The sequence below is a fragment of the Lipotes vexillifer genome, unplaced genomic scaffold (assembly GCF_000442215.2).
Source record: "Lipotes vexillifer unplaced genomic scaffold, Lipotes_vexillifer_v1.1 scaffold384, whole genome shotgun sequence".
In the NCBI taxonomy this organism is placed as follows: domain Eukaryota; kingdom Metazoa; phylum Chordata; class Mammalia; order Artiodactyla; family Lipotidae; genus Lipotes; species Lipotes vexillifer.
Window position 1 is genome coordinate 1,802,640 of NW_006793498.1, and position 18,515 is coordinate 1,821,154.

The 18,515-nt window shown below is 35.2% G+C and overlaps 1 protein-coding gene across 2 annotated transcripts in view; it reads right to left on the bottom strand.

Annotated features, from left to right (window-relative positions):
• The window catches only part of RB1 (RB transcriptional corepressor 1), a 134,239-nt gene that overhangs the window by 95,418 nt on the left and 20,306 nt on the right, over positions 1–18,515 (bottom strand). For both annotated transcript variants that reach the window (XM_007466438.1, XM_007466437.1), the window contains 2 exons: positions 5,810–5,925; positions 1,822–1,941 (listed from right to left, as the gene is read on the bottom strand). In XM_007466438.1, coding sequence (XP_007466500.1) covers positions 1,822–1,941; positions 5,810–5,853 — 164 coding nt within the window. In that variant the 5' untranslated portion in view covers positions 5,854–5,925. The remainder of the gene's footprint in view (positions 1–1,821; positions 1,942–5,809; positions 5,926–18,515) is intronic.

Genomic DNA, 18,515 nt, shown 5'->3' on the forward strand with positions numbered 1-18,515 from the left:
ACAACTAAGAGTAGCCGCCGCTCGCTGCAAGTAGAGAAAGCCGGCGTGCAGCAACGAAGACCCAACAGAGCCAAAAATAATAAATAAATATATATATATATATGGCTTGCATTTTTATATTTCTATGTGACAGCATTAATGTCGTTAATCATAGCTTTAAAAGCTACTGTTTATTTAGCATTTAGTATGTGCTAGGACGTGAGCTAACCAGTAACATTATCTTACAATTACTCTGCAAGGAGAGCATTACTAGCTATATTTTACAGATTCAAATTGAGGTTTAAAGACGTTAAGTACGTTTCCCTAGCTCACACAGTCAATGAATTACAAAATTATTATTAATATCTAGATCTGTTTAGCTTTTTAAAAGTCATCATAATCACTACAGCACATTGCCATATATACACATATAGTCTACCCTGAAATAAATAGGCTTTAGTATCACAGTTAATCTTCCCAACTGCTCTTCAAAAGAAGGTACATATAAGATAGAAGAAATCCTATTGATCTACTTCAAGGCCAATATACACTAAATTATCTCATATAACTAGTCAATAAAAATTCCAAATCTCTTTTGCAAAGGCCTGAGTGACCTTTTAAAGGCCAAATCTGACTATGTCACTCCCTAGCTTAAAATCAATGACTCTCCATCTCCTGCTGGGTAAAGTCCAAGCTCACTATCAGTCTAATTCCCTCCTACCTTTTAGCCATTAACAATATCAAAATACTTTACAGTACTGCTCTGGCTTTGCACACATGCTAATCACTCGGCCTAGGATACTCAGTCCCAGTCTCCACATATTTTGCCTGCTGAGTTTCTATCTATCCTTTAAACCCTACTCAGACATTGCCTTCTTCTATAGTTTTTTCACCCCATAATTATTCTTCTTACCTTTAAACATACACAGTATTTTGCCCACTACATAATTTCTACTTCTTACAAATAATCCTCTGCAGTAGTGCATCAAATCATTATTGCACTTATTTTTATTAAAAGATAGAATTTATTTATTTACTATAAGCTAATTGACGATCATAGTATCATATGATTTTACATCCCTAGCATCTAACACATAGCGGGTACTAACAGTCACTTCATTAATGCTTGTTGTAGTTTCTTAATTTATGTGGAATAAAACAGAAGTTTCTTAAAGGATATTCCACAAAAAAACTACTTCTTCTAAACCACCATGGAGAATACAGGTCATGGCTCAGTAGTATAGGTCACATACACCTTCCAGTGCCAACATGCTTTCTTTTTCTAAACACAGTATCACCATTAGGAAGAATTTTAAATTTAGGTCACCCTTCCATTCAGAGCTACAAGTCTTCTGGCAGAGAAGGCTAAAGTGGAAACCAGCTTTAAGTTTGTTAAAAAAAAAATGAGAACCATGAGTAAAACAAGTAATTTTGGAAGAAACATTCAGCATGAATATGATTGGACAAATAAGAAAGTTAAGAATATTAAGGGGACAGGGCTTCCCTGGTGGCGCAGTGGTTGAGAGTCTGCCTGCCGATGCAGGGGACACGGGTTCGTGCCCCGGTCCAGGAGGATCCCGCATGCCGCGGAGCAGCTGGGCCCGTGAGCCATGGCCGCTGGGCCTGCACGTCCGGAGCCTGTGCTCCGCAACGGGAGAGGCCACAGCAGTGAGAGGCCCGTGTACCACAAAAAAAAAAAAAAAAAAAAGAATATTAAGGGGACAAATCTAAGGTGTAATACTTAATAACTTTACTAAGAATGTAACAGTTCCCAGAGGGAAACTAATCATGCACAATGATACGAAAAAGCAGGGTGTAACCCTAATAAAATTTGTACTTTACCTTTCTAATTTGCTGTAGAGCGCACACAACACATTATATTTCTTCAACAGTCTTGACATAACATTATCAACTTTGATACTGGTATCGATTTCTTTTAGTAAGTCAAAAAATTTATAGACACTACAAAGGAAAGAATAGAAAAAAGTGAATCCATAACTTTAAAATTTCATTTTGTTTCACTTTCAAAGCATAGACATTTCAATTCAAAACACTTGTTAGCTCTACACCAAATCACTATTATATATCCTTTAGAAGGAACTTAGATTTTTCATTTTACTAGAATTTAAAGAGGAAAAAAATCAACTAGTCTTCAACCTATACCACTATATTTATACACCTATGCCTACATCTACTTATCATCAAGAACACAGAAAAAAAAAATAAGGGTTATAACAGACATATACATATATTTATTTCTGTATCTATCTATATGTTTTAAAATCACAAGTTCACATCCATTTACCCAATTCCAACACAAAAACTACAGGGTTCCTTCCAGTGTTTCCCTTTCCATATTCATAACTCTTCTTTGACAGTGAGAAACCTGGGACCCATTTATCTTTAATTTACTCATTTAATCAGTCCCCCTATATAAGTACCAAGCTACCCACTCCTCCACATGGGCATCTTCCTCTCCAGCTTAGACTGACTCCTCCCATCCTGGACTGCCCTCCCCCCTCCACATGGACACCGTCCTCACCCTAGTAGGGCTCTGACTCCTCACCCCAGACTGCCCTTACCTCACATGTGCCATGACTCCCTATACCAGCTGCCCACACACCCTGCTTGGTCTCTGACATTGCACAGCAAGCAGCCCATGTCAAGAAGCCCCAGGCCCCTGGTAGATGACCTCCTCATCCCACTTTGGCTCTGGCATCCTTCTCTGGGCACCACAGTGCTCCCCACCACAGATGCACACACCTACTTTCTTCAGCCCACCAGCGGTTTTAGGACTGAATTGTTGGGGAAGGGAAAAGGGAAACTGATTAAAAAATTTAAGTTGTTTAAATAATAACTTTAAACCATTGTTTATTGTTTTCTATAAAAATTAACCTATTTGAAATATCAATACATACATTTTTGACTTCCGAAAAATAGGGCACTACAGATAGCAATCATCAACTGCACCTTACATACTCATTTCTAATCAAATTTGTCTAAGGAGTTATACCAAAGCAGCTAACTGAACTACAGGGTAGTCACTAGACCCATCCATAGGCTGTCTAGCAACCAGTGAGTTACAGGCTTCATTCCAAAAAGAGGGCTGTACCACCCAGACAGTTATCTTGGGAACTGGAAAAATAAAGGCCTCAGTTAATCAGCAGAGGGCACAGAACACAAAAGAAGGTTATGAAAAGTTCCACTGATATAGAAGGGATTGGGGCAGCCATGACAAGCTTTGAGGGAAAGCAAACAAAGGAGGAATAGAAATGATACAGAGTAGATAATCATGATGCTGCTTAGAAAAGAAAAAGAATGGGCACTTCCCTGGTGGCGCAGTGGTTTAAGAATCCACCTGCCAACGCAGGGGACACGGGTTCAAGCCTCAGTCCAGGAAGATCCCACACGCCACAGAGCAACCAAGCCCGCACGCCACAACTACTGAAGCCTGTGCATCTAGAGACCGTGCTCCACAACAAGAGAAGCCACAGCAATGAGACGCCCGCACACTGCAATGAAGAGTAGCCCCTGCTAGATGCAACTAGAGAAAGCCCACACGCAGCAACGAAGACTCAGTGCAACCAAAACTAAATACATAAAAATCGATCCTTTAAAAAAAGAAAAAGAATGGAGCTAACCTGCTGAGAAAAAGAAATCAAACTTAGAACAGCATTTATTCAGGAACCACTCTCACTTCCAGTTTTGAGATATATGCCAATACCTATCCATGGAGCACCATGAAAACTGTGAATTGTTACTAAAAAGCCTTTTTCAAAGGGTAACTTAAGTGAGTCTCTATTCCTTCCGTAGTCCTCTTCTGAAGGAAAGAAGTGAAGGCAGGAAGGTGAGAGGAAGGCAGGCAGACAGGCATAAAAAGCCATAATTAAAACACACAGATCTGTAGATAACTACATATTCTAGGTGCAGTGCTCCACGGATTGATAATGGTCCATAAACTGTTTACCAGTCCACAATTAAGTACAGAAATTGGGGGTAAACACTTAAAAACTTTTATGGCAATTTGACACTAATTTTAATGCCTGCTGAATCCAATAATAAAAAATTTAGTCCTGTGTTTAGTATGATTTTTGTTTCATTTTTCTAGTAATTAATTTACTTATTTTTAAAACATCAGTCTATGACATACTGGGAAGAAAAGAAACTAGCCCTTCACCAGAGTACTTTTAAGAAGCAGTGGTTTAGATAACATTCCTAGATAGTTATCAGAACACTGAGAGATGCCCTAAGAAAAAGTTGTACCAAATACATTACTATAATTATTGTAGTGATATTATTTATGATATGCCCATTTTATAAATCAGAGTTACTCTATGAATACTCAGAGAAAAAGTTTAGGAAAATCTTTTCCAGGAAAATTCTTTCACCTTATACATAAAGGATGTAATAGACTTTCTCTGTCATATTTATTTAGCAATCTATGGATAGTTATATAACACTGTATTGCAGTCATCTGTTTAATTTAAACTGGATGAGTTTCTTGAGGTCAGAGACTATATCTCACCTCTATATCATTAGAACTTAGTAGAGTAACACAGCGCCTAGCAGTTGGTAAGTTTTGTTTCCTTCCCCCTTTTTGTTTGGGGCGGGGCGGGTAATAGGAGGAATCTACAGAAAAAAAGAGATCAAGACCTCATCAGCACCTATGGTGTTACAGGTATTGACTCGAGAACTATTTACCTCTCTGCTCGTTATAAGTTATTTAATTCTCAAAATTCTATCAAGTAGTTAATAATTTTTATTTCGCAGGAAAGGAAAGGAACCCGAGACTTAATAAGGATAAGCAATCTGCTCCAAGTCATATAACCTTGTAAAATAAACCCAGTCTATCTTAACCCAAACCTTCATTCTCTTTCTAATCCTCAGAGGTCACGAAAACATATGCTTAATAAATGAATAAATCAACGTAAAATTTTACCTCTATATTTAGATTATTTTTCAGCTATATAAAAACTATTTTGATTTAGTGATTTTAGTTAATAAAGTTAAACTGTGAAATCTCTGAGAGGTAAACCAATTCATATTCAATAAGTTAAATATGAACATATAAGGCCTTTGTTTCCACATTTTATTTAGAGGTAATAAGAAAAAGTTACTAAAACATGCAACAATTTATCTCATTTACACAAAATACCAATTATGTCTAACTCTAGATGGTTTTATCCAAGAAAAAACATATACTACTATCTTTTTGGTAAAATTATTTACTGTTACATTTCATAAACATACTGCAAAAGAAATGACTGGAATTCCCAGAAGGCTTCTCTTGACTTACTGGAAACAGTAAACTCCTCTTATTAGGCTTAGAAACTCAATACAGACTTTAATTAAGTAATTACAGGGACAAGTATTATAATAGACACTCAACTGAACATACAGTCTCAAAACATATATAATTATAATATCTATTATATTAAATAATCTTAAACTTTAAAAAATCAACTAAATTCCTTTAAGATAGACTCATACTACTTTTACAAAGGTTTTAATATATAATAAGTCTACTTCATAAATCTTTGTTTTTTTTGTCCAGTTTATCAACAGCTACAATTAAGAAAGTTTACAGATAGTGGGAGACACAATGGAAATTTTCCCAGGACACAAACTGCTACATTTTTAAGAATGTGCAGCAAAAATACACCTTCATTAAGGGCTCTAATGGAGAACAGGAGTTCACTGGTTGACCTAAGTTTTCTACGTTTTATTTAATTTTAGCATCTCCCACTAATTCCCTAAAGTCTATTAAAATGATAGTTCAGAAATAGTTTTCTTTAATGGAAGAGGCCTATATTAATATAAGAAATTTTACCTGGTTTCAATGTTTTTCTGCAGCTCAGTGAAAGTGAATGGCATCTCATCTAGGTCAACTGCTGCAATAAAGATACAGATTCCCCATAGTTCCTTTTTCTTTTGAACATAACCTTCCTGGAAACAAAACAAGACAAAACAAAACAAAAAGGTTCAAATATTTCATTAAATCATTCACACACTGGATACTGTGTTAAAACTGTATTATATGCAACTTTTTTCTTATTCAGCATAACAAAATTAATTTGTTACTAAATCTTTATGAGGTCATATACTTGAGAGCATTTAATTCTACACTAGTAACAAACAAACTAGTTACAAAATTAGTAACTAAATTTTATACTATAAGGCAAAAAAATTACTAGAAAGGTCAAAAAGTTAAATTACAACTTTCTATAAAAAATCTAGGGGCCAGTCAGTTCTCTGAAGTAAATATTTTCATTTTTCAGTAATCCAATGTCATCAAAGCCAAGTTGAAAGATTTTAGGCTCCATAAAATGGACTCCAAAATTTTTTTTCTTCTAATTCACTTGTTCTTTTATCAATCTATTGATTCAAGTCTTTTTTTTTTTTTAATTTTTAAATTATTTTTATTTTTGGCTGCCTTGGGTCTTTGTTGCTGCGCATGGGCTTTCTCTAGTTGCGGAGAGTGGGGGCTACTCTTCGTTGGGGTGCTCGGTCTTCTCATTGCAGTGGCTTCTCTTGTTGCAGAGCATGGGCTCTAGGGCACGTGTGCTTCAGTAGTTGTGGAACATGGGCTTAGTTGCTCAGCAACATGCGGGATCTTCCCGGACCAGGGCTCGAACCCGTGTCCCCTGCATTGGCAGGTGGATTCTTAACCACTGTGCCACCACGGAAGTCCGGATTCAAGTATTTTTTAACGTTACAAAATTCATATCTCTCAGTGCCCTAATTGCATTCCTTGTAAAATGGAAACACATATTTCACTTTGTAAGAATTAAATGAGATTATATATATAAAGCCCTTAGGTCTGGCATATAACTAATATTCAATGAATGATGGCTACCACTATCATTAGAATATTTTTTCATTATCATTAGAATACTTTTTATCCCGAAAAATACATATCCCTATTTAAATATGTAAGTTTTATAGGTAAAATCTGGATTATATTAAATTGAAAACAAAAGAAATACCAAATAATCTGATGTTCTATCAAACAGCTGGAACTGCTTATTACTCTTAATTGGAGATTACAATGGAGCTGAAAAGTATGTGATGCAATTTTATATTGTTCTGAAATCTCAATTATATAAAAGCTTTAGAAAAAAGAATTATTCTAGATTATCAAATTTTATGGATAATATGAAGCTTATCACTATCCAACTCTAAACTTTTCCTTAATTTTAGCTACTTGGGAAATAAATATTTTAAAACTTATATTACACCCACTAGAATTGTTAAAATTAAAAAGACTAACAATATCAAAGGTTGATAAGGATGTAAAGCAATGGAACACTCAAACATTACTGATGAAAATGTAAAATGGTACAACCATTTTTGAAAAGAAGTCTGGCAAGTTCTTATAGTTATATACCTGCCATAACACTTAGCAATTCCACCCCTAGATATTTATACCCAAGAGAAGTGGAAACTTGGTACCTGAATGTTAACAGCAGCTTCATTCATAAAAAACAAAAACTCAAACAACCCAATATCCAAAAACAGGTGAAGAGATAAACTGTGGTATATCCATTCAATGGAATGTTATTCAACAATAACCACTGTGCCACCACGGAAGTCCGGATTCAAGTATTTTTTAACGTTACAAAATTCATATCTCTCAGTGCCCTAATTGCATTCCTTGTAAAATGGAAACACATATTTCACTTTGTAAGAATTAAATGAGATTATATATATAAAGCCCTTAGGTCTGGCATATAACTAATATTCAATGAATGATGGCTACCACTATCATTAGAATATTTTTTCATTATCATTAGAATACTTTTTATCCCGAAAAATACATATCCCTATTTAAATATGTAAGTTTTATAGGTAAAATCTGGATTATATTAAATTGAAAACAAAAGAAATACCAAATAATCTGATGTTCTATCAAACAGCTGGAACTGCTTATTACTCTTAATTGGAGATTACAATGGAGCTGAAAAGTATGTGATGCAATTTTATATTGTTCTGAAATCTCAATTATATAAAAGCTTTAGAAAAAAGAATTATTCTAGATTATCAAATTTTATGGATAATATGAAGCTTATCACTATCCAACTCTAAACTTTTCCTTAATTTTAGCTACTTGGGAAATAAATATTTTAAAACTTATATTACACCCACTAGAATTGTTAAAATTAAAAAGACTAACAATATCAAAGGTTGATAAGGATGTAAAGCAATGGAACACTCAAACATTACTGATGAAAATGTAAAATGGTACAACCATTTTTGAAAAGAAGTCTGGCAAGTTCTTATAGTTATATACCTGCCATAACACTTAGCAATTCCACCCCTAGATATTTATACCCAAGAGAAGTGGAAACTTGGTACCTGAATGTTAACAGCAGCTTCATTCATAAAAAACAAAAACTCAAACAACCCAATATCCAAAAACAGGTGAAGAGATAAACTGTGGTATATCCATTCAATGGAATGTTATTCAACAATAAAAAGGAAAAGTATAAATACACACAACATAGATAAATCTCAGTTATTACACAGAGGAAAGAAAGCCAAATACAGAAGGGTACATGCTGTGTACACTTTGATTTCTACAAAATTCTAGAAAAGGCAAAACTAATCTTTAATGTCAGAAAGTAGATCAGTGGCTGCCTGGGGACAGGAGTGGATGTGTGTTGGGGAATGATGACAAAAGAGAATGAGACAACTTTCTGGAGTAATAAAAAATTTTTAGATCTCAATGGTTAAATAACATTTGTCAAAACCTATTAAACTCTTCACTTAAAACTGGTTGATTTAGTGTATATAAATTATACGTCAATAAATTTGACGTTGAAACTAGACTACATACTTACTATTTCTGAAACTGAACAACAAAGTATATGTTGCTTGACTGTTATAATGACTATTAAGTATGTTTTAATAAAATGAATGAATATAAACTCTTATATATGTATATACACTTATAAGTATTTATATTACTATGGTCAATTTCTCAGGAACTACTAAGATGTAAAAGGTTGGTCGTCTCTATAATAAACAACTTCCAAACTACCATGATATTTTAATTTTTATGCTTCTTTTTTTTTTTGCATTACGCAGGCCTCTCACTGTTGTGGCCTCTCCCATTGCGGAGCACAGGCTCCGGATGCACAGGCCCAGCGGCCATGGCTCACGGGCCCAGCCACTCCGCGGCATGTGGGATCTTCCCGGACCGGGGCAAGAACCCGTGTCCCCTGCATCGGCAGGCAGACTCTCAACCACTGCGCCACCAGGGAAGCCCTTTATGCTTAATTCTTATCATGATTTTGGTTTGCTTCTTTGCTCAGGCTATCACCTGTTGAACCTAACTTCTCTCAATGCGTCTTCTTTCAGCAACTCCAATCTTTTTTTCACTCTTTTAAAGTTGGGAAATGAAGTATTAAGCTTGTTAAAATTGAGTATGTGCTTTATTCATTTTTTTTAAATAGCAAATTTTATTAGGACATAGCAAATACGATTCAACACAAGCTCATTTGAAATGATAAAATGCCAAAATAAAATGTTGTATACATAGGTTCTGACTTTTAAGGACCTGAGGAACTTTCCTATAAGCAAAATGTGTGACCTTTATTTCAGATGATTTATAAATCTTGTTGTTTTTGTTGTGGATATTGTTGATGCTCTAGCTGCATCCCAATTAACTATATGTATAGATAAAGTGCTCTTTCTTCTTCATACACAGCTATCTATGGAAGAAAAATAAATGTTCCTTCTAAACTTGAGAATATTAAATATTTTAATCACCTATATTTGATTTAGTTCTTTAGAGGGAACCATATTACAGATGAGGTCAATGTTATAAAACCAAATGATTCATGCACAAATATTTTTGTTAATCTATGTGAAGAAAATAATCAGTTTTCAATTAAGAGGGTCCTAGAAGTAGAATTTCTAGATTAAAGTATTTAAGATTCTAGATATAGAATTATATAGAGAGATAGAGATAGATATGGAAAGGGCTTGCATTCTAGTTGTAACCTATAACATCCACTTGGTCTGATCTTATATCTGGATGCCACCAAAATGTGCCAGAGGGAAAAAATTTACAAAGCCATGAAGATGAGAATAAACTACAAAATCCTACTCTATAATCATTCTGTTCACTTTTTAAAATAGTAGATTATACTGGAACACAAATAACATAATTTAACACAAAGTCATCTGATATGATAAATGCCTAAATGGAAAACATCAGCCTAACCACCATATTTGCAATTATTTAAAAATTATAGGGCTTCCCTGGTGGCGCAGTGGTTGAGAGTCCGCCTGCTGATGTAGGGAACACAGGTTCGTGCCCCAGTCCAGGAGGATCCTGCTTGCCGCGGAGCGGCTGGGCCCGTGAGCCATGGCCGCTGAGCCTGTGCGTCTGGAGCCTGTGCTCCGCAACGGGAGAGGCCACACCAGTGAGAGGGCCGCGTACCGCAAAAAAAAAAAATCATATATCTTCATATAGTTTTCTTTGCCTCTTCCAGTTTGTTTTTTTATATCTTCCAAAATTTGATATCTCTAATAATTTTTAAAGAAATACTCATTAAAAAAAAAGGAAAAAAAAAGAAATACTCATTATGCAACTGCCATGGTTTTATGACTCTGGGGATACAGTGATGAAAACAGAAACAAACAAACAAAATTCTCTGTCTCCCTGGGACTCGTACTTTTATTTATGTTAAGAACATGCTTTTTGGTGTCAAACATTCAAGAGTTTGAATACTCTAGTGGTATAACTGTGAGCAACTTGCTTAAATCCAATTAGACCTCAGTTTCTACTAAAATAGGGATGATAATAATATCTAATCAGAGTCACTATGAAAATTAACAGTGAGGACGCTTTTTATTTTTATTTATTAATTTTTTTGGCCTCACGTGGCGGCATGCAGGATCTTAGTTCCCCAACCGGGGTCAAACCTGTGCCCTCTTCAGTGGAATTGTAAATTCTTAACCACTGGAATGCCAGGGAAGGCTCTGAGGATGCACTTAAGTAATCAGCATGGTGCCCGGCATTATACTCATTGAATCACAACTATCAGCAGCAGCACTATTATCAGTGAATCTAGCACTCATTCCTCTGTATCATATCTGTCTCAATACTATCTGTAATGCAACCTTCTCCACACCAAAAACATCCATTCCTGGGAATGCTAAGGAATGCTGGTGTGTGTGTGTGTGTGTGTGTGTGTGTGTGTGTGTGTGTGTGTGAGAAATCATGTTTATTGACCTCCAGCCCCTGGAAATCACTGATCTGATTTCAATTCCTTTGTGTGTGTGTGTGTGTGTGTGTGTGTGTGTGTGTGTGTGTGTGTGTGTGAGAAATCATGTTTATTGACCTCCAGCCCCTGGAAATCACTGATCTGATTTCAATTCCTTTTCCAGAATATCATACAAATGGAATTATACAGTCTGTAGCCTTTTTTGTCTGGCTTCTTTCACTTAGCATAATGCTTCTGAGGACTCATCCATATTGTTGTATCTATAATATCAGTATTTATTCCTTTTAATTGCTGAGTAGCACTCCACTGTATGAATATGCCACAATTTATTTATCTACTCCAACAGCTGAATACACTGCTATGAATAAGGCTACTAATCCTAGCCTTAAATATCCAACTACAGATCTTTAAGTGGGTGTATGTTTTCATTTTTCTTGGGTGAATATCTAGTTGAGGAATGCTAAGTTCTATATTAAATACAAGTTTAAGTTTATAAGAAACTAGTACTCTGTTTTCCAACGTGGCTGTACCATTTTGCATTCCCACCAGCAACAAATGAGAGTTCCAGCTGCTTCACATCCTTACTAGCACTTAGTTTTTGTTTGTCTGTTCTTGCCTGTTTTTTAGCCATCCTAGTAGGTATGTAATGGTACCTTTTCCCAAGAACTAATGACATTGAGTATTTTTTCAAATCTTACTTAACATCCATATCTCTTCTTTGGTAAAGGGTGTTTTCAAATCTTTTGCCAATTTTCTATTCAGTTGTTTGTCTTATTAAGTTGTAAGAATTAGTTATACATTCTGGATTCAAATCGCTTAACAGATATGTGTTTTGCAAAAATTTTCACCCAATCTGTGGCTTTTCATTTTCTTAAATAGTGTATGCCAAAGGGCATAAGTTTTTAATTTTGATGGAGCTCAATTTATTACTTTATAGATCATGCTTTTGGTGGTGCTAAGAAATCTTTGCTTAACCCAAGGTCCTATGTCATCTTCTACAAGTTTAGATCTACGATTCATTTGAATTAACTTTTATAAATGGTGCAAGATAGGGATTAAAGTTCATTTTTTGCATATGGACGTCCAATTGCTCCAGCATCGTTTGTTAAGAGGAATATCCTTCCTCCACTGAATTACCTTAGCACCTCTGTGTGCAAAGACTGACTATATATGTGTGAATTCTATTTCTGGATTCTCTGTTCTGTTCCACTGACCTACTTGTCTTTCTTTTTACTAGTACTACGATGCCTTGATTACTGTACCTATGTTTTGTTCTTTTTTAGTTCAGTTTGATTCAAGATTTTTAAATCCGTAAAGGACATCTGACTTACTTCTCATTGTGCAGATTAAGAAATTAAAGACTAGAGCGTTGAGACTTGCTCAACACAGCCAGTCGATGCCACAGACCTAAAACCCAAGTTTCTTAACACTCAATTTAGTATTGTTCCATTTCTTTAAGAATATTTCCTTAATTACATTTCTACATTGATGTTCCTAACATTTTCACTACTGAAATCCTTAATCTCATCACCCCACTAAGAGTCCTATACTCTTAACTACTTTACTATTCTGTACTCTTCATTTCTATTTTACTGAGAAGGTTAAAGAATCACAATACCAAAAGCCTCAACATTTTGCTCCACATCAGATAATTTCTAAATACCATAAATTTCAGTCTTCCTCCAAATGTCTCTGCATCTTCAACTTCCTCTTCTGATTTTAACAAATAGACATTGTCCTCCACTCTCAAACTAATATATCTAATCCCTCCGTACCTCCCACTTTGGATCACACTGCCTCTCATCTCCTTCAAGACCTAGTTTATTAATTCTTCCCTCTGTCTTCTGTAATTTCTCTAACAGTCCTTTCTAAACACTTATTTCCCTTTAGATAAGCTTGCACCACCTTAAAAAAAGAAAAAAAACTTATCCCTGGACTTTATCAAGCTACTGGCCTAATCACACATCTAAACCTCTCACTATTCTCACTATTCACACACATACTCATCATGTACACTCTCACAGTCACACCTACTGCATCCACTGAACACATCTACTATATAAGCACTATTCTACGGACACTATTCTCGAAGTCTCCAAAGACCGCTCTCTTTCTAAACTGAATGGCCTTTTCTTTGGTTTCATCCACAAAGTCCTGTATACAACATCTAACACCACTGTAATGAAACTTTTACCCTTAGCTTTTTAAACAGTCTAACATCCTCATTCTCTTTATTTCTCCCAACTTTTTCAGTGTTTCCTAATTCCAAGGACTTTTCCCCAGAACCTTCTCTTTTCCTCCACAATCTCATCCACTTCTATAGCACCCTCATCACCTCCATACAGATGTTTCTCTTGTCTCATCCTGCTTTCCAGCCCTCACTGCTCTCTCAAGATCCAGGCCCTATTTTCCAATGGCAATTTATAACCTAAAATCTGTAACTGATTTGTTTTCTTGAAAATCTAGTTGAGAATTACGAAATGGGCTCAGAACAGCACCTTAAAAATTGTTAAAACAGAGGAAAAGTAACTTTTACTCAGCCAAAAGAATGACCAATAAATAAATAGAAGAAAAAAATGGGGAAAGGATAAGAAAAAGCACTTTGCAAAAGAAAAAACAATAATTTCCAATAAACGTATTTTGAAAATACTGAACCTCAGAATAGTGTCAGTTGAAGGACAATTTGCAAATATGCATCAAGATCCTTAAGAGTTCAGTTTTATCTCTAAGAATTTATCCTATGAAAATAATTGGAGTGTTGAGTCAAGATTTAGTGTAATATACGTTCAAAGAATTATTTATAAGAGTAAAAATAGTGGGAAAAGCTCAAATATCTTTAAATAAAACGGTTAAAAAAATTATGATAGAGCTATATCATGGAATAACATAAAACTCTTAAAACATTTCAAAGATTATAAGGACATGGGAAAATACCAAAGACATGTTAAGAGAAAAAAACACCAGAATACAAAATTCTGTGTATATTCTGACTCCAATTTTGTGAAAAATTTTAAAAGGAAGGAAAGGCAAATATATATCAAAATGTTAACTATTATCTCTAGGTGGTAGGATTACAAATGATTTTCATTTTCTTCATTAACACTAGATACATTTTCTAAGTTACCTAACAACTATAAAACGGGGGGAAAGTAAGTCAATTTAAAAGTACTAAATTTATATAAAGCAGGAGAGAGAAAAATTAGGAATATTCTTGAGAAAAATCTTTAAAATATTAAAACTGTAATTACATATACTATAAATAGAAATCTACAATCAACACTTAAGAGGCTACCTATTTAAGCTGTCGTTTAATTTAGTTCACCTGAACCACCCAATTGACAACCCCGAATTAGTGATGACTTGTACTTGCTTTATCACAAGCACTAACTTATAAAAGAGCTCCACCAAGTGGTAACATAAATCATCTTGGAAACATCTGAAAAGTAGGTTATCTTACTAGTCATCATAACCAACATGAATTCAAACTCAAATTTTAAAAGTTAAAAATACTACTCTCTCTTATCTCCCCTTTTTAAAATATCAGCCATGACCAAGGTGGAAATAAGCCATAAGAAATACGCTCTTTATCTCAGGGTCAAAAGGATACATCCTTACACTAGATTCATGAGACTGTAATGCATGATTAGCCATAAAGTTACAAGTTAAATGTATTAGAGAAGTAGAGGGGATAAGAGCTGCCTTTATCTTCCACTCCTGGATTTCCTCCTTACCAAGGTTATATGTAGGAGCAAAAGGGATAACATGCTAATATGCCAGAAAATCCTCCCTCTCACTTGCATAATATTATCCCTCAGCAGTTAGTGTTAAGGAAATTCTTTGATGTGGTCAGAAGAAGCAAAAGGCAAGAGTAGCACAGTCAAGAAGAATGTAAAAGCTAACTTTACTTGTACTCAATCATATTTTTGATACCATATTCAAGGGTGAACACCAACTGAATTAGCCATCCAGTTACACAATGCCTTTGTGGGGAGAGTTGACTCTACTCCCAGAAAAATATGTACCTGGCAAATTGAGATTCATCTAGCCTTCTGCCCAAGAATTGAGTACCTGGGGCTCCCTCCTTTAAGAGCTCTTACAGAACTGAATGGATAGGCCTATTTAAGCACTTAAGTAAACTTAAAGTTCAGTTTACTTACTTGCTCAATTGTCCACATCTCAACTAGTCTGTAAGCATTTTGAAGGCATAATTATATCTAATACACCGTTATACCTCCCAAAACCTAGTACAATGTCCAGCACTAACTTGATATTAAATGCACATTTTTTCAAAGAGCAGTAGCTATAGTCATCCCCCCATATAGGATAGAATGACTTTTTTTACTCTCTCTTTTTCCTCCTAGTATGCTCAGAAAAACAAGCAGCAACTGAATCATGAGTAAAAAAATATAAGGTAAGAATATTGGTTCTACTAGTTTCTTTAGCTCCTGATCACACATTGATAACCTAATGAGTATCAACAGGATTAACTCACACAAACAAATGATATTACAGACCTCATTTCCTAAACATGTGATACATAACTGACCTGGAATTTAGTTTCTAGTCAAGCTCTCTGCTTGCTTTATTGAGCCAAAGGGCCAAAAGATGACCCACCCAAGAAGATATAGCCACAGAGGAGAGAAAACTGCCGCCATATTAAAACAACTAATTAATTGGTTTTTCTGTAAAAGATCAATGAAATCGATGTCTACCACTCTTAGAAACAAAGATGAAAAAAACTGAGGAAGTCAACTCCTACAACTCAGATTTAATTATATGTATAAAAGGTATCTTCCAAAGTTTGCATGTCAACTCCTTCTACCAGTATCACATATAATACTTGAAAAAATGAAAACATAACTAATGAATAAATGTGTTGGCGTTAAAATGAAAGAATCTCAATTGGAAGGGAAATGAAAGGGATCATTGATCATCAAGTACTGTGGTCTGGGAGTTTCTAGGGTTCCAAATCATAAAATGATAATCTTTGGCAAATGTGCTGAAATTTTTAAAAACTTAAGAGAACGCATCTGTTTACTTTCAATAATGCCTCAGTAACTAAAGTAGCAAATACTTCACTTTTGCTAGAATTCAATGCAGCAAGGTAACACAATTTACCTTTACATTGATAAAAAAAGCACTGGCTGGCAGCTTTGTATGCCTTGAATAAAACTAGGAAAAATCATTATTTAATAAACTAAGTTTGGTAAACTTCTTAAAACAGATCCAAAGTGGGGAAAGTCTGGTGGTTTCTGACTGTAATATATTGATAATTCTGATTCAACTTACCTTAAAAAAAGTTTGTAGAATGAGAAAATCAGAGCACATATTGAAAAGAGGTAAATTAAAACAGGAAGAGGAATAGGAAATTTTGATAAAATAATTCACTTCAAAGCTCTCCTAAATATCTAGGTCTCATATAAACTTGACTATCTGTTTATAGCTGAACATGTAACAGGCAGAAATAACTACCAATCTGAACATCAATAATTATGAATATCAGGCCCCTAAAACTATAATGCACATAATAAGGAAAACATTAATTAATTCATTGATAGATCATTTACAATCATTTATTTCAAAACAACATCTGTTTTATCTAAATTATATTTATATAGGGCATAAAGATGTTTAAAGTACAGAAAAACAAATAGTCCTATTAAATTGAGATTGAAGATATCCTAGCAAACCTGGAAGCCTATAACAATCTCCACAGTCATTCCAATCCTTTGGAAAAGAAGATGCTATATAGTATGTGATGTATCCTTCTGGTATCTACTTCTAATATGGAGAATAAAACTTAGAGTTCGTCCCTATGTTTGTGGGGAATTGAGGGAGGGGTAGTTTTTTAAAAGAAATACATTATAGCTGTTTTCAGTCATTTATATCCTAATATGTACTAAGAAGAATTTTTTTTTAATCTTAGAAAACTATATAAAATAAGACTCCAAAATCCAAAATATGTGGGTAAAGAAATTGGGCTTTTTAGGGAAGGATAATTTTGTACCTTATTCTCTAACTCATTTAATTTATTCAGCAAATATTTACTAAATGCCTACCAAGCACTAAGCACTATTATAACTACTAGGAATACATCAGTAAACAAAATAAACATTCCTGTTTCCTGGAGCTAACATTTTAGGGGGAAGAGAACGGTAATAAACAAAAATCAGTATCTATAAGTAAACTATATAGTATGTTTGAAAAAAGGGCCTTCCCTGGTGGCACAGTGGTTAAGAATCCACCTGCCAATGCAGGAGATACGGGTTCAAGCCATGGTCCAGGAAGATCCCACATGCTGCGCAGCAACTAAGCCCGTGTGCCACAACTACTGAGCCTGCACTCTAGAGCCCATGCTCTGCAACAAGAGAAGCCGCTGCAATGAGAAGCCCGCGCACCGCAACGAAGAGTAGCCCCCACTCGCTGCAACTAGAGAAAGCCCGCGCACAGCAAGAAAGACCCAATGCAGCCAAAAATAAATAAAATTAATAAAATTTTAAAAAGAAAGAGAGAAAAAAGAGCAGGGTATCGTACACTGTTGGTGGGAATGTAAATTGGTGCAGACACTATGGAGAACAGTATGGAGGTTCCTTAAAAAACTAAAAATAGAGCTACCATATGATCCTGCAATTCCACTCCTGGATAAAACTCTAATTTGAAAAGATACATGCACCCCAATGTTCATAGCAGCACTATTTACAATAGCCAACACATGGAAGCAGCCAAGTGTCCATCAACAGATGAATGGATAAAGAAGATGTGGTATATATACACAACTGAATATTACTTAGCCATCAAGAAGAACGAAATAATGCCATCTGCAGCAACATGGATGGACCCAGAGACTATCATACTAAGTGAAGTAAGTCAGACAGACAAAGGCAAGTATCATATGATATCACTTACATGTGGAATCTAAAAAATGATACAAATGATCTTATGGACAAAACAGAAACACTCACAGACACAGAAAACAAACTTATGGTTACCAAAGGGGAAAGAGCTTGGGATTAACAGATACACACTACTGTATATAAATTATAAAATAGGTGGACTTCCCTGGTGGCACAGCGGTTATGAATCCACCTGCCAATGCAAGGGACACAGGTTCGATCCCTAGTCTGGGAAGATCCCACATGCCACGGAGCAACTAAGCCCGTGCACCACAACTACTGAGCCTGTGCTCTAGAACCCGCGAGCCACAATTACTGAGCCCACAGGCCACAACTACTGAAGCCCACGTGCCTAGAGCCCGTGCTCTGCAACAAGAGAAGCCACCTCAATGAGAAGCACCGCAACGAA